At 46.6% G+C, this 24,786-nt stretch overlaps 1 protein-coding gene across 3 annotated transcripts in view; it reads right to left on the reverse strand.

The window, feature by feature from the left end:
• The window catches only part of RANBP10 (RAN binding protein 10), a 197,990-nt gene that overhangs the window by 152,583 nt on the left and 20,621 nt on the right, over window positions 1-24,786 (reverse strand). For all 3 annotated transcript variants that reach the window (XM_025216790.1, XM_025216791.1, XM_025216789.1), the window contains exon 3: window positions 3,978-4,030. In XM_025216790.1, the coding sequence (XP_025072575.1) occupies window positions 3,978-4,030 (53 nt within the window). The remainder of the gene's footprint in view (window positions 1-3,977; window positions 4,031-24,786) is intronic.

Here is a 24,786-nt window from a genome sequence, read left to right on the forward strand (position 1 = left end):
AGCCACAAGGTCACCTCTCAACCTTCTCTTGCGGAGGCTGAAGAGGTCCAGGTGCCCCAGTCTCTCCTCATAGGGCTTGGCCTGCAAGTCCTTAACCATAAGAGTGGCCCTTCTCTGGACCCTCTCCAGGTTATCCACATCCCTCTTGAAGTGTGGTGCGCAAAATTGCACGCAGCATTCCAACTGCGGTCTGACCAGCGCCCGATAGAGGGGAAGTATCACCTCCTTGAATCTGTTCGTCATGCATCTGCTGATGCACGATAAAGTGCCGTTAGCTTTTCTGATGGCTTCGTCACACTGACGACTCATGTTCATCTTGGAGTCCACTAGGACTCCAAGATCCCTTTCCGCTTCCATGCCACCAAGCAGGTCATTTCCTAGGCAGTAGGTATGCTGGACATTTTTCCTCCCTAGGTGCAGCACTTTGCATTTCTCCTTCTTGAATTGCATTCTGTTGTTTTCTGCCCATATGTCCAACCTGTCCAGGTCTGCTTGTAGTTGTTCCCTGCCCTCCGGTGTGTCCACTTTTCCCCACAGTTTTGTGTCATCGGCAAACTTGGACAGAGTACGTTTCACTCCCTCGTCCAAGTCGCTGATGAAGACATTGAAGAATATCAGTCCACTTGGCACTTAAATCATTATGCTTCAGCAGTAACCCTCACTGAAATAAATAAGCCCATTCATAATTTAGAACCATTGTTGCAGTCTATCAGCAAATATTACCACATCCTCATGCACTTTGTTCATGTTAGGTTATCTTTGCAACCAAAAAGGTGAGGAAACGATTTAATGAAATCTTAGCACAGTTCTACCGAAAGGAGCAGATTCTATAGGAAATTCCAGAACACCACAGAGTACATGAAGCCCTTGTGCATAACCAAGAAAGGAAGCGTTACAGTGCCTGGTAAAAATGCTAATGCCACTAACCCAGCCCCATACACACAGGTATAATTTCTTAGTAACTTAAGTAGCATTGATACTAGTGAGACCCCAGAACTGCTTACTTCTGGCAACTTGTAACTTCAGTATTCACCTGCTGCATTAATCATGTGTCATCACTATTCATTCCTCAGATTTTCTCTTTAAACCCCTTCAAGGCCACTCATGGGTCAGCTAAAGTGAAACACTGCAAAGCAGTGCAAAGCACATTCTACCCCCTCCCCGCATTCCTGATGGCTCAGCCATTGATGAAATATATAAAAGATGGCAGCTGCAATTTGTAGGGCCAGTCACTGTGGCTACTTTGCAAACTTCAATATGCACAGATCTAAAGATATATAAAGTGCCAAACATTTGATTAGCTTCTGAAACCTTGCCTAAACAAAAGATATTTGGAGCAAAAAAGCAAGGTTTGGCAAAATGTCCTTTTGTTTTTGACTTCGCCCTTAAAGACAGAGAAAACAGTCAGCTTTTCCCTTCCTATCACCTTCATAGTGCTGATTTTTCCATCTCTTTTAGCCCTTCCAAATTCTTGCCAGCACCTTGCTCAACAATGCAATCAGCTACACTGTGCACCCACCCATCTTCTGCACATTGCCCACAATCTGGCTGCATACAGTTCTGCATACCAATTCAGACATTCATTTTCAGTTATCCATCATTTTTCATAAGTAGAGGGTTTGGCTGAGAGCATGCGGTGTCTGGACTACAGTGACATAAATCAGTGCAAATTTATGGCAGCAAAAGAAGGAACCACAACATGTCCCAGGCCAAAGTCCTTTCATGTTCCCCACCCTACCACCCTCACAGTAAATGGGCAAAATCTCTCATGCAGACAAATAAAAAAGGCATTAGCCACCTAGAAATTAACTAGTTTATTAAGGACTGTTATAATTCTGACTGCTCGTACATGTTCTATATGCATTTGTTTTATCTGGTACATTCCAGTTACTGCAACAGACAAAATATTTTTCTTTAAAACACATTTTTCCCCCATAGGACTTGGATGCTATGTCCACTTAGTAATTTTATACTGCTTTACCTTCATCTTTCTTCTCTGGGAGAAAACTGACAATTCCGAATGTCTGAGAAGGATCCCAGCCAAACAAGAAAAAACTTTCAAACAAGCAACAAGTAGAAAGGCAGCATCACTTATATTAAATGCCAGCTGTGCACACTTTGGATTATATGAAATTTCAAATCATCCCCTGAAACAAAGTGCAATTTTCAGAAATTTCTATTTGGTCCCTGAGCAAGTCAGCAAATTTGGGAACTACCTGAGACTCTTGCCATTCTCCTATCTGTGTGCTTCAACTGTAAGCAATTACTTAAAAGTGCAGTGTCTCTATCAACCAAATGGTTATCCCGCAACATTTGTCCCACTAGTTAGGCAACCAGAGTTTTAAACTTCCTTCATCTCCTGTGATTACCTCTCCTCTTCCTGTCTAATGCTTCCCCCTTTCCTCTACTAGTATCCATTTTTTTCTGCTAAATACCAAAACGTTCTAGCATTCACACACCAAAACACTGGCTGTAGCAGCCAGTTGAAAAGGAACTCCAGCTTTGGAAGTTACTCTGTTGGCACAAATTCTAGAAATTTAATGCCCTCAATTATAATAATTCATTTAAATTACATCTTCTAAGCAAACAACTTGTCTCACTAGCTCCAGTCTTAAGAACTAAAATCCCTTCTTTCAGATTTGGATCTGGCTATCATCTTCCAGGAGTCTAGCCTTGAGGCTGGCCTACTGCAATATGCTCTAATTGAGAACACCCTTGATGACTGTCTGGAAGCTGCAGATGGTGTAATATGTGGTGGTCCACTTTCTGATGGGGATGGGTTGCCAGCAGTTCATTACTTATATGCTCCAATATATTTCTGGACACAATATAACTTTAACTTATCAGGCCCCAAACAGTTTGGGCACTAAGGGCATTTATACACATACTTTTTGGTTCAGCGACACCAGAGATCTGCCACTTCGGAACAAACCCGATTAATGGAGTCTGCTCTGCATGCGAGTTGACATGCACTGTGCTGTGCCATGTGCAGTTGTATAAGTGGCGAAATGCGCATTAGCACGCAGGAAGTAGTGGCGGTGTGCTTTTGAACTAAAGTACCTCCTAAGGTGTTTTAGTTTAAAAGCATGCTGCCACCATTTTTTCAGCACTGACATGCATATTGCTACTTATACAACTTACAAAAGCACCAGGCGCTTTTCAAAGTGTCCAGTGCTGCAACACTTACACGTGTAGAAATTCCCCAAGTGCCTAAAGGACTGCCTTCACCCTTATGTCCCACCTTAATCGCTATGGTCAACTGGGAGCAAACTCCTGCAAACTTAATTTGTGAGCCAATTTCAATCGATAAACCCTTGGGAGGTAGTTTTCAGTAGTATCACCTTTGCTCTGGAACTCCCTTCCCTTCATGGCCCACCAGGGCATGAGCCTGAACATCTGCTGCAAACGATATAAGACTTTTTCATTTGGACAGGCATTTAGCGAACAATTCTAAATTGGGATATTCTTTGGGAGGTGTGTTTTAATATATAACCTCTTATTTTAGTATGTGATATGTTGTTATAAGTTCTTGTCTTTTACTGCAAACTGTCCTGAGCTTTTGGGGGAGGGCAGTATATAAATCTAATAAATAAAGATAAAAAATAAATATAAATATAATAAAAAAGTAAGGAGGCAATGTAGTTGTGACAACTGCTTGTTATCAAAGGCTTAGTCTCTGGGGAAGGAGAGAGATATAACTTTTTTTTGAAGAGGCTTTACAATAGCAGGAAACAGTTCAAGTTTGAAGTGTACAACCAGGGTCACCTCAATGTTGGGCAGGTTTCCCACTTACTGTCATGAGTTCCATACCAATGAGTACAGCCTTTATACTCATTTGTGCTGGGAAATACACAAGCTGCAGCTCAGATATACACTCTTTTCTGTGGCTTCCTTTTTCCAGATTTATGAACAGGCAACAGATTGCATTATTGTGGGAATCAGAGCATGTGTACAAGCAATTCTTAACAGCAACTCACCAGGAAGTCTGTTCATGTTGACACCTTGGGCTGAGAGGCCTATTCCCATGTACCTTAAAACAAACAAAATGTTGTTAGTTATGCACAAAATGGTCCAGGTACACGAGTTCCCCTCCTCCTGCCACCCACAAAAGCAGAGGGTAACAAGTAACCATTTAAAATACACTTATAGTGTGCTCCAGGAGGCGGAGTGGGGGAGGGGGACACTGATGCACATCATGCTGGAGTCTGCCAGAGCACGGTAATTACAGAGCAAACTCTGTTAATTAATAGAACAGATTCTATTAATCGAGTCTGTTCTGGCACGCTATAATTACAGCGTGTCAGAGCAGCTTCCATGCACATGTATAAGAGCCCTATAGCATTTTGATTCTTTTCTGGAATCAGAGAGAAAATGTCCTAATCTGCCTGGGGAACAGATGTTCCCTTTGCTTTCCAAGTGCAACTACATCCCTACAATTCCTAAATGGTATGAAAGCCAGCAGCTCACTTTATCAGCAGCAAGTCTTTTGGTTTTCTCACATCTGGAAAAGGTGGCGACTTACTACTATAAAAGTTGTGTGGGTGTACCTAGTTACATGAGTGTGATTCTCTAAGGCGGGCACGCATAAATTAGAAAATGAAGGCAGAAATAATCCACCCAAACTAAATTAGGCTCTTCAGGAACTTTTACACGTGGTCTGGGCAGGTGGGGGAAGAAGGTGGTGGTTTAATTAGAGCTGCTCCAAGAGCCACTCTAATCAAAGTACCACATCATCTTGTGCATCAGGCTAGGGACAGACATTCAAAAAGCCTGAGCCTGAACTGATTCAATCTTCACAGGTTAGCCTAACCTGGCTAGGCTGAACTGGTTTATAACTGGAAAGACGTTTTCTCTGGACTGAAGAAATTCAGGCACATGCCTGCAGTGGCTCAGGCTAGAAGCCAGGGGGCACTAGAGCAGCCCTCCCTTCCCTTGCATAACACTGAGCTTGGGGTGGGGGGGCGCGCTAGGCTTAGGGTTAGGGTCACGGCCAAGCCTCAGCAGGATGTTCTGATTAGGGAGGTCTGCTTGCACCATCCCAGGCTTTTCCCCGCTTGTTGCTCAAGGGGCAGGAGTGTTGCCAGACCCCAGCCCCCTGCTAGCACTCTGAAGCAATGGGGGAGAGGGGTTGCAGTGCATGCAACTGTTGATGATACGGAGCTTTTCAATCTCCCTCCCTGCTTCTATATACTGACTGCAGCAAACTGACAGGTGAGCAAGCCAGCCCAGGCCCTCCCCACCCTCCCCAGTAACAGTGTTTATCACCTCATAGCAAAACAACAGCCTCTCTCCATTAATTCAAACACTTCTTAAACAGTTTACTGGCTGACCCATTAATTAGCTCCAAAAAGCCCAAAGCAGTCACTGTTCTATCTGCCTATCCCCAGTGAAATTAGAGACACTTATACACAGACACCTCTCAGCATTAGCTAGCATACCACGTGCCTAGGGTCTACGGGGCTAGGGTCTGTGCTATGGGAGATAGGAGGAATCTGGTTTACCTTAAACCAGCAAGGGGTCTGGGATAAACACTGCATAAACCTGTTGAGCCAAATCAGTTAAATCTGATACTACATTCAACCAGGTTTATCTCAAACTGGTTTCAGCCATTTTCAAACTGGTTTATGTGCACTGAACATCTGTTCTGTTACAGGTTTAAACCAGTTTCTGAACACTTAAACCAGTTTGTGTGTAATGTCGGGCCCTAGCCTCAGTGTCTCTGCACTTCAAAATGGCAGTCGGGGTGCTTGAACTAAAGCCTCCACACTTGTGTATAGAGACCCTTAGAGTAAAAATATGATTAATTAAGTAGCTATAACATCAACTTAGAATCATCCAACTACTTAGGTTCCTATGATGCTCACCAGCTATAACAAAGCACACTGCCTTTTCCCCTAGCTCAACCAAATTTAAACATAATAAAAATTATTTAAAAACAGAAGAGGCAAGCAAGTTTAAATATAAAAAGTATCTCATAATCTTTTGGTGTTGCAGCTTCTCCTTCCCAGTCCCTCCCATGCCATCATCCCTTTCCACAATCAATGGTGCATCTGATATGGGTCATAAACTTCAGTTTTTCTGTATAGCAAAATGAATTCCCTTATGTCTCAATAGTAATCCCTAACTTCTTATGCATAATAAAAGATGTAAGCAAGACACAAGTGACTAATGGTGTTTAAGAAGCCATTATGTGTATTCAGCTCAACATTTTAAATCCTTTACATGTCTGCGGTGTTCTCTGGCAGACCACTGGCTAAAAGTTTTTGAGCTTTTGTCCACATTAGTATGCCAAGGTAACTTTCAAATTATGGGCTTCTTTGCACAGCTCTTGAAATCTGCAGAAGTGAGCATTGCAGGCATTTACAAATAATTAGCAAGACACGTGTGCATTACTAGGGGTGCACTGATAAAGATTTTTTGGGCCAACACCAATGGCTGTATCAGCTGATACAGATCCGATTGCCAATATGCAGCCTGGCAGCTTGGAAAGCAGCGTCCAGCTGGTAAGTCTGTTGGGGGGAAGGGGCAGGGGGGAGGGAAGGGGTATGGAAGGCAGATTGAGGCCCCTGCAGTGAGGGGAGTCCCCCAGATCTGTGCATGGGGTGAGGGTGGGCTGCCGCTACAGGTGGCACCAGGCTCTTCCTAGTGGGGGTCTGGGCCAGGACTGCACTCAGACCAGATGGCAGCAGTGCTAGGAAAGAGGGGGAGGGCCTATGGGATGAGCTACAGCCACCCCAGAATTTGCTGTAGCCCACTCACAGACTCCACTCCCAGTGCTGACACTGCCCACCCCGAACACAGTCCCAGGCCAGCCCCACCACAGGGAAGAGTCAGGCGCTGCCCCCGACTTCCAGCCAGATGCTACTCTCCAGGCTGCCAGGCTGGCCACGTGCATGCTGCGGCTACGCGCATGCATACAGCATTTTTTGGTGACATTATCAGCCACATCAGCCAAAAAAGCCAATAATGTAAATTTTCCTTTTATCGGTGCTGATATAATATGGACCAATGTATCGGTGCACCTTTACATATTATAGAATCAACAACTTTTCCACTTCTTATGAAATGCATGCAAGTGGGTTACATCTTCAATACAGATCTGAATTTAGAAGGGTCTCTATGCTACCCAAGGGCACCTATACATGCATTGGAGTAGATTTGATTAATCAAATCTGCTATGAGTCTGCTGAAGCATGCTAATTAGCATGCTCCAGCAGTCTCCACGACACATGTATCGAGTGTCCCCACATTTCAAAATGGCAAGGGCGCTTTAAAGCTTGTTCAATGAGCTTTAGTTAAAGCACCCCTGCTGCCATTTTGAAGCTCAGGACACTGAATACATACGATGTTGCAGGTGTTTTAATTGAAGCAGCTCTCAGAACTGCTCTAATTAAAGCGCGCCCCCCAACCCACCCCAGAACACATACACAGATACCCCAAAAGCCCCAATCAAACTATAATAATCTGAGGTCAGGACAACCCAACACCAATTTAACCAATCAAAAGTGGATATTCATGTTTGCCCTCAGAGAATCTGGGATCAACCGATTCCAAGTGAATAAGAAAACTCCTCCAGCCCAAGTAAGGTGAGAATTTCCAGGTTCTGTTCAAAAACTATGACAACTAGCTTCCTTCTATTTAGGTCAGCTCCTAAAATCTCCTTCCCAGAGCAGGCAGCAATGTAACTGCTAACTGAATAAAGGGAGGAAGGCGACAGTGCAGGTAAAGACAATGACAAGTTCAAGTTTGCATATGGTCATTCTGGAGGTAAAGAAATAAGTGTAAGAGGTTCTATGCCCAAACACCGCTAATCACAGACCCTCACAAAATTGTTCAGAAGAATTATTCAGGCTAGTAGAGACATTGGCATACCTAGGCACATCAGCAGATAAGCTATTTTTCCAGAACCTACCAAAAACCCTTAAGCACTGATAAAGGCATCTTTCATGAACAGGCAGAGAAGGGACAGGAGTACACAACACGTAACTATATCCTGGTTGAATCCTGATAGCATTTCAGTCCACAACAACAGTTTGCAGTCTTTGGCTTATGAAGCTGGCAGCCAGCTATTATCCCACTGAATCTGGACAAAGGACACATTCAGTCCTGACACCTATACTAAAGTTCTTTTGCGAATCTATCCTCTCTGGTAATCAATTAATTTTTCAGTGAGGACTTAGGTTTTAGGGTACTCTTGGCACACAAATGATTTAGCCTCTCTCATGTGCTCCAGACAGTCAAGTTTTCCCACAACTCCCTAAAAACCAGAATAGCTCAGGTTGCTTCATAACAAAATATCATGAGATTTGCCTGATGAGTCCTAGCAACACATGCACAGCCATGTTTGACTGCAGTAAAGGCCAAAGTAACTCAGGTAAAACCTGCAGTGTGGCTGTTCACAACTGGACAGAGTCAAGATGGATTTTAGACCCAGATCACAACACTCAAGACAACTCTGCAGTGAAGACAAACCTTAAGTGATGGAAGCGTCTTCCATGCCAGTATAAGCACGTGTTTGTACTGCAAGAATCACATAATGTTTCTGATTTGAACAAACAGATAAGACTGCTTTGGAACTGGCTCCATTTAGTAGTATTACATTTTACCTCTGCAACCTCAGTATCCTTGGGGAAGTCCCATATGGGCCATTTGCCATCATCTTTCTATGTCCTGAAAAAATGAACTGATAAAGTGGCACTGTCTGAAATACCTTTGGCTTGTTGAAGACCTCCAGATTTATATTACTAAGTTGGTGCTGTCGCAATGCCTGGCAAAAATGGCAGTGTTGTTAGGTAGCTTATCTTGGAAAAGAAACCATTTGTGGGGTGCTAGTTCCCTTGTTAAAAGTAGGGGTGCATTGATAAAGATTTTTTTGGGTCAATACTGATGGCCAATTATTGACGGGCCACAAGTGCTGATCTGCAGCCCAGCAGCTTAGAGAGCAGTGTCCAGCTGGTAAGTCGGGGGGGGTGGGGGGGTGGTGGCATGAGAGGGTGCAAATTCAGGCCCCCACGGTGAGGGAGGAAGTGGGGCTGGGGCAGGAGCTGCACAGCTAGGGCAGGAAGTAGCTGCAAGTGGCTTGTCCGGGGGGGCACAGCTCATGCCACTACGCACATCCCTGGGGAAGATGCAGGGGGCACATGCACCCTGGATCTGTACGCAGGGCGAGGGAGGGCTGCCACTGCGGGTGGCACCAGGCTCCTCCCAGGGCAGGGCTGGGCGGGCAGTGTGCTAGAGGCCGACAGTGATGGCAGTGCTGGGAGAAGGGTGGGGTGCAGCCACCCCAAAGTTTGCCATAGTACCCCTCCCAGTACCACTACCACCCACAGCCCCAGCTGAACCCCACACTGTGAAGAGCCCAGCACCGCCCCTGGCCCCAGGCTGCAGCAGCAGCACACCCTCACCCTGCGCACAAATCTGGGGGCACATGCCCCTCATGTCTCCCCTGGGGATGCGCAGGGCAGCAGAAGCCATCCCCGCCACACACACACCCTCAAGATGAGTTGCTTGCAGCTCCGTCCTGCACCCTACCCTGGCTGGACAGCACTTGCCCCTGCACCAGCCCCACTGCCTCCCTCACCGCAGGGGCCTCGATCTGTTCCCCACCCCCGCAGCATTTATGAGCCACATCAGCCAAAAAAAGCCTATTGCCGATAATGTCAATTTTCCTTTTATCAGTGCTGATACGATATGGACCGATGTATCGGTGCACCTCTAGTTAAAAGGAAACACTTCAAAGTTATTTTTACTTAACAGTCATTTTGTTAATCTTTTACTATGAACACAAACACCCACTGACTATCCCTGCCAATGTGCCACTTTTCTATCTCCACTTGAAGACCACTTTGTTATCTATCTTGTTTTTGACATGTGGAGCAAGATGACTACTCCAGTACTCTATTTCAGGTACTAAGTGTAGCTATGACTTGTACAACAGAAAGGTGAAAAAGGTTCATGAGGTAATCTTTCTAATCCATTTCTCTGCATATGCAGAGATGTTTCTTACAGTCTGTTTTGGTAGGGCAGGAAGTCTGTCATCATTTTAACTTACTGAATGTAATGATTATAACAGCACCTAGAGGTAGGACAGGCAGGAAATAGAGATGGCAGGAAGACAAGCACAGGCAGGATGCAAACTACTTGACCTCCCCACACCATCTGTCATCCCCCTGTCCACTGTCTGCTCTGCTGCAGCCTGGGGGAGGGAGGGTAGAATTAAAGACACCCTTCCGATAATTAGATTCTATACGTGGGAAATTATAACAAATTTATACATTTTTTCATGTAAAGAATCTAATTATTCGGGGGTCATCTTAAATTCAAGTCCATCTTAGATTCAAGTAAATACAGTATGCTTCAAGTTGTTAGTTTCATTAAAGCCTCACTATAGGCCTAACTTTACAGCACTTCCTTCCCACTAACATAAGCAAGGTCAGGAACAAACATCCACCTGACCTTAGACAGGTTTTGAGAACTTACAGCCTTGAAATGTTTTCCATCTATACTCACCAAAGGGTATGGTAGACAGCCAAGTGAAGAATAAGGTTTGTTTCCCTTTCTACTTTTTTGGCTCATGATAGGTTTTATTGGTAGTGAAGTGAATGATGTTAACTTGTCCAAGCTATCTAATATTTTTTCAGTTAACATACCAAATCTTTGGTTAGTACAGACTCAGTAATTTGAGATCATTCTTAAGTAGCTTGGTCTCGCCCTAGACATTTATGCTTCAGACACGTCTGTGAGAAGTCGCTATATTCTGTTCCATGTCTGTTTTCAGAAATACAGCCACACAATGACATTCGCTATGAAGCCATTTCAGGAATATTTTAATATAGCCATTCATCCCCAGTGAAGAAAGGTATAACCTAGTGATGAGGCTTTACACTAGGTTTGCTGGGGGATGGAAACCAAAGCCCTCCTGAGCTAAGTGGGGAAATGGGTGACCTGGAGGAAGCACAAGCAGGAGAGGGCAACAGGGGAGGCCTTCTCATCCTTCCTAAGAAAGTAGGGCTGAGAAAGTAACCTAGTTACTTCAGGTGTCTATACATGAATGCACAGAGCCCGGGAAACAAGCAGGAAGAACTGGAAGTTCCACAGTCACAGAACTATGACATGACTGGAATAACAGAGACTTGGCGGGAGCTCGCAGGTCTGAAGCACTGTCATGGATGGATATAAACTGCTCAGGAAGGACAAGCAGGGGAGAAGAGGAGGAGTTGCATTTTATGTAGAAGAGCTGTACAGTTTCTCAGAGCTCCAGTATAAAAACGGCGATATGCCTGTTGTAAGTCTCCGAGTTAAAGTCAGAGGGGAAAGCAACAAGGGTGATGTTGTGGTGTGTGTGTCTGCTATAGACCACCAGATCAAGAGGATGAGGTAGATGAGGCTTCCTTCAAATAACTAACATAAGTTGCCTGATCACAGGCCCTGGCTCTCACAGGGGACCTCAATCACCTTGACATCTGCTGGGAGGGCAACACAGCAATGCACGGGCAATCCAGGAAATTTTTGTAGAGCACTGGGGACAAGATCCTGGTGCAAGTGCTGGAAAAGCCAATTAGGGGCTGTGCTCTTCTTGACCTGCTGCTCAGAAACAGGGAAGAATTGATGGGGGGGCGTCCCTAACCTGTGATCTTATGATTCAATAAGCTGAATAGGAGCCAACAGTGTGCCCTTGCTGCAAAGAAAGCAAAGAGCACACTGGGCTGCGTTAGTAGGAGTGTTGCCAGCAGATCGAGGGAAGGGATTATTCCACTCTATTTAGCACTGGTGAGGCCACATCTGGAGTACTGTGTTCAGTTTTGGACCCCCTACTACAAAAAGGATGTGGACAAATTGGAAAGAGTCCAGCAGAGGTCAGCAAAAATGGTTCGGGGGCTGGGACATATGATTTACGAGGAGAGGCTGAGGGAACTGGGCTTATTTAATTTGGAGAAGAGATAAGATCTTCAACTATCTGAAGGGTGGTTCCAAAGAAGATGGAGCTAGACCAGGGGTGGGCAATTATTTGGGACCATGGGCCACATAGGCAGTTCTGGGGAGCTGGCCAGTCAGTACCCTCTCTCCCCGCTCTCCACAACAGCTCGGAGCCCACACACCCTGCAGCTCCTCCCCACCACCAACACAGAGCACAGCCCTAGCCCTGACCCTGGCCCACCCCACCCTTCGCTTGCTCCAGACTGCCCACCCATGCTGAGCCACGGGACCAGCTGGGCAGAAACTGCTGCTTAGTGTGGGGGAAAAGCAGCCCCTCCCTCTCACTGCTGCTGGGCCCCTCTTGTTGCAACTGCCCAGAGCCCACACCCGGGCTGCCTTGAGGCTCCTCTCATCTGCCAGCACCACCACCTCTGGGCCACCCAGCGGGGCAGCAGTGTCAGTGCAGAGGAGCTGCAGGGCAGCTCAGGCGCAGGCTCCCGGGGGCTGCAACAAGAAGGGTTCAGCCGCAGCAAAGGGTCAGCAGCAGCAAAGGGGAGGCAGAGGGGCTGCTTTTCCCCCACACATAGCAGCAGCTTCTGCCTGGCCACCACTACAGCTGCTGATGCTTGGCATGGGTGGGCAAGTCTGAAGCAGGTATGGGGCAGGCCGGGGCTGTACTCATCAGTTCAGGATGGTCCAGAGCTGGTCTGCTCCGCCGGGTTGAGTCCAGTGTAGGCGCAGAGTGGGCTGGGGTTGGGGCTGTGCGTGTGGGTCTCTGCCAGTGCCACGGGGCTGGAGCCAGCGGCAGCCGGAAGGAGCTGCTGCCACCGCCTGGGCTGCCTAGAAAAGCAGTCCAACTGTGAAGCCACCCCAGACCTACTGCATGCCTAGGGGGTGGTAGGATGCACCACCGGCCGGATGGCACCTGGGCCAGGAAGAACCAAGGGACCCACTGCGGGCTAGACAAAGTACCTCGGTGAGCCGAATCCAGCCTGCCAGCCATATTTTTGCCTACCCATGAGCTAGACTGTTCTAGGTAGTGGCAGATGACAGAACAAGAAACAAGGGTCTCCAGTTGTAGCAAGGGAAATTTAGGTTAGATATTAGGAAAAACTCTCACACAAGGCAGGTAGTAAAGCCCTGGAACAGGTTACTCAGAGAGGCTGGGGAATCTCCATCCTTGGAAGTTTTTATAACCTGGCTAGACATAGCCTTGGCTGGGTTAATATCGTTAGGAATGGTCCTGCTTTGAGTAAGGGATTGAACTAGATGACCTCCTGATCTCTTCCAACCCTAATTTTCTATGATTCTATAATATGATTTGTACATGTTAAGTAAAACAGCTCAATGTCTGTGTTTTGTATCCACAGTTAGTGCCTCAGGCAGAAAACTAGACTAGATGACCTCTGGAGGTCCCTTCCAGCCTACTTCTCTGACTGCATTTATACAATGGCTGTACACACAACATTCTGCACACATAACTTTGTATGCATTCCTAAAAAGTCTGGATCAACATTTCAGATTTACCCTCCATTATAATCATATTGTATGGCTGAAGATTCCTATAATATAGTCTCAATTTAGTGGAATATTTCCATCTTGGAGTAGGAGTGATTTATCAACCCTCTTCTTTCCTGAAATGTATGTCAACACAAAGAAGCCATGTAGGTTTCTGCTGCAACAGAAACACTAGGGACTTGTCTATATGGGAAGTGAAGATGAATTATGGGGTGTCAAAATCATCCCTGTGTGGGCCAAATCTGGACATGGCAGTGGTGGTAGGGCAAGCAGCAGCAACAGCTGCCACTTGCCCCCACTTCTAACATGCACCCCAACAGGGCTCTGCGCCCTGAATTTAGGTAGCAGGCCCGACCCCAAAATAACCAGTCTCTCTACAAGTCCCACAGACCAGATGACATAGTTCCACAGAGTGGATCCAGCCCATGAGCCATACATTCCACCCCGATCTAAAGCTTTGTCTATATAGGGAATCTACCACCAAGTAAGTTGCAGAGACTGTGCATTTATAGATCACTAGCTTCTCCAGAGGAACTCCCCCTGAGGACATTTTTAGTACACAGTAACTAGCTTACTCCACTTTGAAAGGCATGTATTTAAATGGCATTGCTCCCAGCTGTAGACATTGTCATGCAAAGTACAAAGGCTGTGGATCACCTTAACTTAATTCACTTCAAAAATACTGCAAACATTCAGAACTGTAGTCAATTCAGCTTAGTTTCCTGCATAGACAAGCTCAGGGAAAGTGGAAACACATAAATGAAAGTGACAAATAAAAAGAAGCAATAAAATAATACAAACTGGTAAAAGATGAGTAAAAAGTCAGCTCCTTTTAGGAAAAAACACAAGTGAAACAAGTGTTTAAAAGCAAGGGCTTGCTACAGATGGCTGGCAGATTGCTGGTGCAGCCCTAAACCAGGATAAATTGAGTACTTCTCTTCAAAAATCTCAAGACAAAAGAAACAAGGTAAGGTCACCACTACCTTTGCTTACACATCCACACTGTTAATGGTTTGAGATATTCAAGCACTCAATCTAATATGCTACAGAACAGTACTATTGCAACTGGAGGGGGTGGGGTGGGATAGGATTTTATTTATTAAAGTGATGCATTTTGAGTAACTATCAAGGAAATAGCCTTCTATATTAAGTATTGTTAGAAAGGCAGTTCATTCTGCAGGAAGAGTGAAGACTTTAGACCTAGTGATATGCAGAAAGACTTGAACTTTCTTTCAATATTTTTTAATTTAGTTTAGCACCAAATGTGATCAAAGCTGCACAGTACATGAAAATGTACAGGAAAAAGGCTTAGCAACAAGTGGAATGGTCTGTGCCAACCAATTCCTCTTCTCTAATTGCACAGTTGCACTGAAAACCTCAGTTTGGCTGCTCAGACTGGCTGGTAAGCATCCTAATAGGTTAATACACTCCCCACTCCCACCCCAAAAAAACCCCAAAGCAATACAAATATGCTTCCCTTCTAATAAAAAGTCAGGGATTGCCAGAATTAGGTCTTTGTCCTTTATGTCTCTCCAAATTAAATGTATGCTGATGGTTTCACTGTTGTCCAGACTCCATATTAAAAGTTATTCAAGCTGCATCTTAGAGATACTGGAGAAACAAAGTTATTTTTCAGCTAGAAGCTAGCATCCAGGGAACAAAAAACAAAACCACTACTACCAGCCCCCTGCCACAACATACATACTTCTATGCTCTCTATCATAACTGTGGTTTGCTGAGACATTACAGTCAGCATGGATCCCACTGGACTTACATGCTGCATACATGTAATTGGATTTCTTTTGAAATGCTACATTTGTCAGGACCATGTACAAACTCCTGCCTCCTTGTACCACCGACCATCTCTTAAGTGTCCCTAAAATGTCAAGCTTGTGTAAGCAAAGGACTATAAAAATGTGAAGATGAGGGTAATGACAGGATCAGCACTGACTATAGACTAACAATGTTGCTTCAAGTGCTAAGGCAGGGGTGGGCAAAATACAAGCCGTGAGCCAGATGTGGCCTGCCAACTCACTGGATCTGGCTTCGGCTGCCCCATGAGGGGCATCCTGCACCCACCAGCCTGTCCCCAGCCAGCTCCTGCAGGCTGCCCTGGATAGGGCTCAGCCCCATGTGGAGTGCCATGGGGACCGCCACGAACTGCACCACCCAGGTGAGCTTTGCTGTGCATGCTCCCTGCCCCCTCCATCTTTCCTTCACCCCTGGCCAACAAACTCCCCCTAGTACCCAGGCAGCTCCCCTCCTCCCCCACACAGGGCTGCCCACTGTCCCCGCCCTGTGACCCTGGCCTCACCTGCTCACCTTGCTCCTGAAAACCACTCCCCACGCACCTAGGGCCTCATCCTTTACACGGAGTTTTGATGAGTTGCTGTGGCGCGGGGGGAAGGGAGCAGGGTGCTGATCCAGCTCACGGCAACTCATCAAAACTCTACATGGCCCTTGCACTCAAATAATTGCCATTGCCATCCCCTGGTCTAAGGTAAGTGAAGACCTCTCGTTTTCAAGTGTATAAGGGTAAATCCTCTTATAGAGGACTGGCAAGTAGGATCCTTCAGGACAGTGGGTATAAGGAGCTTCACAGAAATTAATTTAAAAAAAGACAAAAGATCATCTAATCCAGAGATAGGGGTGTTCAACCTCTGGCCTTGGAATCCAGCCATCAAGGCTACCCATGAGTTGAGAAATTTGGCAGTGGGAGAGCAGTGGCAGCACTGCCACCTCTCCGCACTGCCAAAATACCAAGCCCCACAGGGTGGGTCAGAGCTGGGGCAGATACTACCTGCGTCCGTGCGCACAGTCAGATCAGAGCCAGGACACACCTTCTTCCCTCTGTACAGCCAGGGTGGGGCCAGGCCAGGGCAGGCCGCCTTCTACTTGCAGGGCCGGGCCACACCACCTTCCCTCTGCCTGTCCAGGTTGGGACTGGCCCATGCCCCTCTCCCCCCACAGGACAGGGCCATGCACCCTTCCCTCTGCTCAGATGAGTTAAAGCTGAGCCATGCCCTCTTCCCCCCCCATGCAGCCAGGTTGGGGCTGCCACAAACCCTCTTCCACCACACAACTGAATGGGGGCCAGGGTGCTCCTCTCCCCACTCTGAGCAGCTGGATGGGGCCCTGCCAGATTCAGCCTGCAGAAGGATCAGACATTGCCCAACCAGCCTGATGGCCAAAAAGGTTGAGCAGCAATGATTTATTCTGACCTTCTGCATACCACATGCTCAAGAACTCTGTAGGGCTAAATATTTTCACAAAAAAAAGACATGTGCACAGCCATAACATTTATACTGCTTTAAGCAGCTTAAAAGCACTAACAAAGAGTGAGTGGATAGACCATGCATAGGAAAACTGAGATAATTCTGGATTATTTCACTGCAAAGATCTTTGGATGACCTTTATCCTCTCCACAGAATCATGCTAGGTAGGGGTGCACCAATATATTGGTCCCATATCAGATAAGCACCAATATAAGGAAAAATGACTGCATCGGCAATCGGCCTTTTTCTGGCTGATGTGGCCAATAATGTCACCGATAAATGCTGCATGCAGATCAGGGCAGAGATGGCAGCTTATTATGGGCACAATTGAGACTGGCATCAGTGCTAGGCCAAAGCAGAAGTGGTCCTGAAGGCACAGAATTAAAGGGCTCAAGATGTCAACAGGGTTTTGGGTGCCTGACAGACAATGTCCTCTTCTCAGGAGGAGCCATCCCAGAGCCTTAGATAGCATCATTGAGCCCTGCTTCATCACTGCCTCACAGGTGGACCCAGAACCATCCAATAACAATAATATCACAGACAACAGGACTGTGAAGAGGCTCCAACCCAAAACAAACCAAGACAAATCCCAGAAGGGAGCTAGGAAGTAACTCCTGCTCAGAACTGCAAAGCAGGAGATATATAAGCCATCAGGGTAAGACAGGACAGGTGGCAAAGACCTTGGGGATCACCCTCACCTCACTGTCCCAGTACTGAGGCACCAGTCACCTGAACACCTGGACACTACACCTACTGGTCAGCCTGACTAACCCCATTCTTTTCTTCAACCAGCAACAGGCACCAAGGCCTGCTCTGTGCCCAGTATTCACTGCTGGAGGACAGGAGGAAGGGGACTACTATGAAGAGTCTAGAAATTTTGCCTGGGGCATTCAGAGACCTAGGGTAGAGGCAGTAAGAGAGGAAGAGGCTCATTTCTCAGCATTTCACTGCTTGGGGGGTTGAATATAATTTCGAGCCACATTCCCAGAGGAAGGCAGCGCAATGCCGGTTGCACCTCTCCCATCCAACCTATTCATGAACAAAGGTATTGTCTTTGAACAAAATCATTACCTCTCCAGAAGCTTCACTGAGCATATTCAGCAGGGTGGGCAAAGAACAGTGTGGGCTATTGTTCAAGGGTTTAACTACCCAAATCCAAGACAACTCTAATTTTAAGACAACCCCTGAATAATTAGTTTTTATCCATGGAAAATTTCTAAAATTGTAATAATTTTCCATGTAAAGAATCTAATTATTTGAGGGTCATCTTAAATTCCACCCCCTTATCTCCTGCATGACTTCAGAGGGGAAAGCAATGGCAGGAGGGAAGGCGCGCCCGGGGAGGGGCAGGGGTGGGCGGCGGCGCGGGCCGCGGTCAGGTGGCTTGACGCCTGTCCCTTGCCCCTTTGTCCTTCCCACTGTCTGCTTGCCCTCTGGCACCGACCTCCCTGCTGCCTGCCCTCCTATGCCTGCCACCCCCCTGTAACCCTACCATCACCATCCGGCACCCAGCAGCAGCTCACCACTTCCTGCTGCTGTAGCTCTGGCCCTGCTCCAGTCTAGGGCACAGAGTACATCGTGGCTCCGGCCCCTGCTTCACCAGGTGGCAGTAGCTCCAGTCCAAGACTGGGACTGTGACTGGGTCAGAGCCAGAGCTGCCTCCACCACTGCTATATGGCCAAGCCAGCAGCTGGAGCTAGAGTAGCAGCCAGAGCTGGGAGGGACAGTAAGCAGTTAACAAAAAAAAACAAAGGGGGGGGAGACTTTTTTTCATAAATGCATTCGAGAACCAAAGTCTTGTAAAAATTACCCAGAAGGGCACTTTCATAAAAAGTGAACAGCACTTCCTCATCCATTAAATAAAAGTGGATTAAACAAGGAAAGGTCTGAGGGCAACAAGATTAGTAAGCAAAACAGTAAACCAATAGTAAGCAATGCAATGGAAGTTTATATCTGAAAACAATTTTGGGATGACAATCAAGTGTGGATCACCCATGATGGCCTTCAAGTAGGCCAAAGGCAGTGGGGTGCGGCTAGGAGCTTCAGAAAGTAGCAGGCAAATGGCAAAACACTTCAAAGGACATGGAAACAGACAACATTTAGACTAGTTTAAATACGGTTTAAACCTGAAGCACACAGAGCTACAAGCTTGTTAAGATAGTTTAAAGCTGCTTGGAGTGGTTTAAAAAAAAGTGCATCTAGAAAATTAGTTGGTCTAATAAAAGATATCATATCTACCAAATAATCTTGCCTGTCTAGGAAATCAAGTGCTAGTTTGAACTGGTTGCGTTACATTTAGAGAGAAATCTAAATCTACCCCCCATGACACCTATGGGCTCTAGATTCACTTAACTTGTCAGAAAGCCAGCTTATTCCAGAGAAAAAGTATCAATAGTCTTCTTAACACGAAGTCTCAGAAGATGAGTTTGTCCAGGTTCTGCAATAGGTACCCCTTGAGTTTGGCGCTGACATGAAAGAGTTGGTCCAACTAGGAGCTGGATGAATACCCATAGGTCACCCAAAACTGCCTCAGGTCACATGCAGGTCTGAGAAATTTCTCTGGAACTTAATAATCATCCTGGAGATCAGGAAAATTGGTGGGAAAGCAAAAAACTACAGCTGAAGGAATACAGCACGGGTTACTTAGAACAAAAAACATCGATACTTAGTGCTGACATTGGTGGCACACAAATCTATCATTGGGGACCCCCAGCACAGGAACACCTGCTCTCTGAGGGACCTCCACAACAACCATTTGTAGATCACAATCAACTGTTTTTACCAGGAAGTCTCCCAGGTTACTGCTGACCCTTCCAGAATGTGAACAGCTATTGAGTTTATCCTCTGTTGGTAACACCATATGCAGAGTTTAAAGGCTTTCAGAAAGAGGGGAGAAAAGCATGCACACCTCCTTGCTTATGTACTTCATCACGGTTATTTCCGATCAGGATGTGCACTGTGGAGTTTTAAAGAACGGGCAAGAAAGCCATGCGAGCTACTCTGATGGATCCAAGCTTCAGAACACTGATGTGCAACTCTGCTGTCCATAAGCTCATGCCCCTTTGCATATCTCCTCTACAGTTGGTACATGAAGTGACAAGATCACTGCATAAGAGCCTGTTACAAACAGATAAAAGTGAAATGAAAATAAATTCATCAGGTAACTTTGCAAAATATCTAATCCCCGTTTATCAGATGTGATGGCCACTCATGTTCAATAGAAGAGGGCACTGTGGTTCCCAGAAGGCAGAAGGAAAGAGCAGGTTTCAGACTGGTTCCAGTGTGACTGGATGCTCTCACAATCTGCTGCTGATGAGAAGACACCGGGTTGGGTCAAAAGTGGAAAAATGAACATTCTAGAGCAGGGGTTACCAGCTGGTCGATCACAATGACTCTTGCAGTCAATCTGAGGCGGGGGGGAAGAAAGCTGAGCACATGCACGTGTGTGTGCACATACCCCCTCCTCCCAGGCCAGCCTGTGGGGAAGGGAAGTGGTGGGGGCCAAATCAAGGACCTGCAGTGAGGGACAGACTGCAGCAGAGGCAGAAGCAGGAGTAAGGTGAGTAAAGCCCTGGCTGGACAAGTAGTGGACAGATCAAGCCTGGGCGGCTCATCCAGGAGCGTTGGGGGGGAGCTCCCACCGCTGTGCACACCCCAGGGGGTGGACCTGGGGGGCACATGACCCCCGGCTGCCATTGCGCACTGGGCTTTGCACCCCAAGCTCCACTGCAACAGGGCTGGGGCACAAAGCCCAGCTCACAATGGCAGCTGCCTCCACCCCATGCACAGTTCAGGGGGCACATACCGTGCGCCCCCCAGTGCAGGGCAGGACGGGCAGCTGAAGCAGTGGTGAGGGAGGGAGTGGACCTGGGGCAGGCCCGGCACAGCCAGGGTGGGGCACAGGACGGAGCCACGAGCGGCTCGTCCAGGGGCACACAGCCCAGAAGGGTATAGGGGGGTGTGTGCTTCTGGATCTGCACGTGGGGTGAGGTGGGCTGGGGCCAGGGCAGCCCTGGGCTCTTCCCAGTGGGGATGTTAGGCTAGGCTTCATTCAGGCCAGGCAGCAGCGGCACAGGCAGTGGGACTATGGGGGGACTGCAGCTACCTCCCAGCACCACCCCCGCTCCAGGAAAAGCCCAGCAGTTTTCCCCCTCAAAGGGCATGGGGGCCATGAGTCCAGGTTCTGCATGTGGGGGAGGGCGGGCTACCGCTGCAGGCTGGGGCTGGGAGGCTTCGCCAGGCTCTTCCTAGTCACTCCTCTCTATGTGCCCTTGCACAGAACACAAGGAGGCACAAGGCACATAATGTGACCCCCAACAATGCAAGTTCTTTTGAAAAGCAAATCTCCCATGAATGAGGTGCATGGTCATGTATCAAATTATGCTAGCACATAATTAAATCCTTGCCCCAAGAGAGCTTAAAACTGAGGAATGTGGTAAGATCAAATTTTACTTGTTCACAACTGAAAGGCATCCTCTGGTACCAAAAGTTGGGAACATGGGTTTTTAGTGAGCTATGAAAGCTTTTTGTCAGAACCTGTAGAACGTAAATGTTCATTGTAAAGTTATTAATTCTTTTGGTAGCAAATGACCACTGTCAAGTTTATATATCACGAAAAGTCTGCAACAATGAACAACAGCACCAAAATGCATGTAAAACTTCCCATCACCTTTAAGTTAAAGGGAGCGTGCTTGTTATCCCAAACTTAGTACTGATATTAGAGCAGGGATGGGCAAAATGTGGCCCGGGGCCCAGATGCGGCCCACCAGGCCATTCTATCCGGCATGCAGGGCCCCTAAAAAATTTAGAAAATTAATATTCATCTGCCCTGGGCCGCCTGTCATGCTGCCCTCGATGGCTTGCCAAAACTAAGTAAGCAGCCCTCTGCCCAAAATAATTGCCCACCCCTGCATTAGAGCAATTATTTCACTGCTGATCACAGCATCGAAAGACAAACCACCAGCTAATGCATTTGCCTACGAGGTTAGATCCATCCATGTTTTACCATTCCCTTGGGGGCATCATTTCCAGTGAATGAAAGATGACCACTCCATTGACTTCCCTAAAATAAAATACGTGGGAATGCAATTTAGCATATTACAAATTAGATTAATATTTATTCACACATAGGCAAGATTCAACTTAACGTAGTTACAAGGAGCAAACTTCTGCTTAGTGAGTCAAAACACAAATTAGATAGTAGTTATGCCATACATTAATTACAAACTCACAGTGGTTATTCACTGGTAAGAAAACTAACATCACACAATCATTCCTGTGGAATGGCAATACGCCAAGATCAACATTTTAAGGTACCCCTGAATTCTGGATGATTCCAGTTCCATGATTTCAATAAAACACAAACAACTGCCTGGCTTGGCATACCTGATGGCCAAGAATAATGTACAAGTGTGCTGCAGGAAAACAGCAGGGCTGGTTCAACTTCTCCTAACATCATCAATTAAAGTCCTCAGCCACGTATTACCTTGTATTGCAAAACAGATACATGTGGCTTAAATGCCATGGAACAGTTACTTTGGCTGCACAAACATTAACCCAGGAAAACATTTAGGGCATTTGTACACACGCTTGTGACACATCACTGGACGCTTTTAAAAGCGCCCAGTGCTGTGGCGCATAGAGTTGTACAAGTGGTGAAATGCGCGTCAGCTCACAGAAAATAACAGTGGTGTGCTTCTGAACTAAAACACCTCAAAGGTTCAAAAGCACACCACTGCCATTTTCTGTGGGCTGATGCACATTTTGCCGCTTATACAACAACTGCACAGTGCAGTGAGCATCAGCTCGCTCATAGAGCAGATCTGATTAATCAAGTCTGATCCAACCCGCCACATTTCCAGCACGTCATGGGATGAAAAGGTATGTGTATAAATGCCCTTAGTTCTTCCAACTGGAACTCATGTAAGGAGAGGGCACATGGTATCTTGCAGAGATTTATGCATGGGTAACACCCTCCCCCACTTTGATCAAATTAGATAATAGAGATTTCTTGAATTGTGAGATTTCTGAGAGGGGACGGTTCTTAATAAGCGTTTGGAAATCTAGCATATAGCGGGTGCATCTCCACATGAAATTAAGGCGAAGCCAAAGTAAACTGCTCCTGTGCACAGCATTTACATGTGTGCCTGGGACAGCAGCAATTTGAGCCAGGCTGGAGCAGGCCCAGGCTGGCAGAGGGCACAGGGGCTCAGCCCCAAAGGTTCCCGGTGGCAGCATCAGGCAGCAAAGTGACACTATTTTTAAGTATTCCTGATCAAGATTAGATGGCACTGCTAGAAAAACCCAAGTCCCATCAACACCATAGCTCTAATGTTGGGGAAGCTGCATCAAAAATGAATTACAGCTAAATTTGCCAGGCAGAGGTAATATAGTATCTACTCCGAAACCATCATCAGTCTAAATATTTCCATAATAGTAATATAATTACATACTCCCCAGTACAGTGGTTAGTTTTTCTCCACACCCTTATTATTATTATTACTATTATTAATAACAACTACTACACCCTTCCTGGGCATATTTCTTGCAAGAATGAATTTCTTCTGTGGTCTATGCCCACCCTGTCTATTGTAATGGAATAAAATCGTACATGCAATGAGAAAAAAGAAAGCGTGCCCATGATCCAATGCTCTGTTTACAAAGCCAAAACAAACGCTAAGTTAAGTATGGCTTTATATCTTGAAGTGTCTAGGGACAGGCAGAAAAAGCTAAAAGAAGGCTGACCCTTAAAAAAAAACAAACACAACCAAAACTGAATTTCCCTGGTACTTTGTTTTCCTGAACAAGATCATGGAGAACATACAATTCAATGGTATCCTAATACTGAGCTAAATGCCCCCAATTAAATACTTTTTTAGATATCTGTGGGTGCATCTATACATGCAATTAATATGAGGCAATAAACTCCAGCGCAGTTTCAGTGGTAGTAAACTGCTTCTGGGCACCATGTCCAAATGTGTGCCCAGGACAGCAGTGATTTGAGCCAAGGTGGAGCAGGCCTGGGCTGGCAGGGGGCATAAGGGTGGTGAACCTGCAGGGCTGTAGGGCTAAATGGCAGGCAGAAGACTGCCCCAGCCCAGGCACCATTTACACATGCACTTCAGTGCAGTAAGCGACTCCACTGTAAGATAATACTGTCTGTGACAACACTATCTTATGGCAGACTTAATTAATTTACTGTGCCCTAATACAGTGTAGATGGTGACATTGTGGGGGCCAATGTGGTCCCCATTTTCAAGAAGGGGAGGAAGGAGGACCCGGGCAACTATAGGCCAGTCAGTCTCACCTCCATCCTTGGCAAAGTCTTTGAAAAAATGATCAAGGCTCACATCTGCGAGAGCCCGGCAGGACAAATTATGCTGAGGGGAAACCAGCACGGGTTCGTGGCAGGCAGATCATGCCTGACCAACCTAGTCTCTTTTTATGACCAGGTTACGAAACGTCTGGACACAGGAGGAGGGGTGGATGTCATATACTTAGACTTCAGGAAGGCCTTCGATACGGTATCCCACCCCATACTGGTGAACAAGTTAAGAGGCTGTGACTTGGATGACTACACAGTCCGGTGGGTGGTGAATTGGCTGGAGGGTTGCACCCAGAGAGTCGTGGTGGATGGGTCGGCTTCGACCTGGAAGGGTGTGGGCAGTGGGGTCCCGCAGGGCTCGGTCCTTGGACCGATACTCTTTAACGTCTTCATCAGCGACTTGGACGAGGGAGTGAAGTGTACTCTGTCCAAGTTTGCAGATGACACAAAGTTATGGGGAGAAGTGGACATGCCGGAGGGCAGGGAACAGCTGCAAGCAGACCTGGACAGGTTAGACAAGTGGGCAGAAAACAACAGAATGCAGTTCAACAAGGAGAAATGCAAAGTGCTGCACCTAGGGAGGAAAAATGTCCAGCACACCTACAGCCTAGGGAATGACCTGCTGGGTGGCACGGAAGCGGAAAGGGATCTTGGAGTCCTAGTGGACTCCAAGATGAACATGAGTCGGCAGTGTGACGAAGCCATCAGAAAAGCCAATGGCACTTTAGCGTGCATCAGCAGATGCATGACGAA

This window comes from Alligator sinensis, unplaced genomic scaffold (assembly GCF_000455745.1).
Source record: "Alligator sinensis unplaced genomic scaffold, ASM45574v1 scaffold1317_1, whole genome shotgun sequence".
Taxonomy (NCBI): Eukaryota; Metazoa; Chordata; order Crocodylia; family Alligatoridae; genus Alligator; species Alligator sinensis.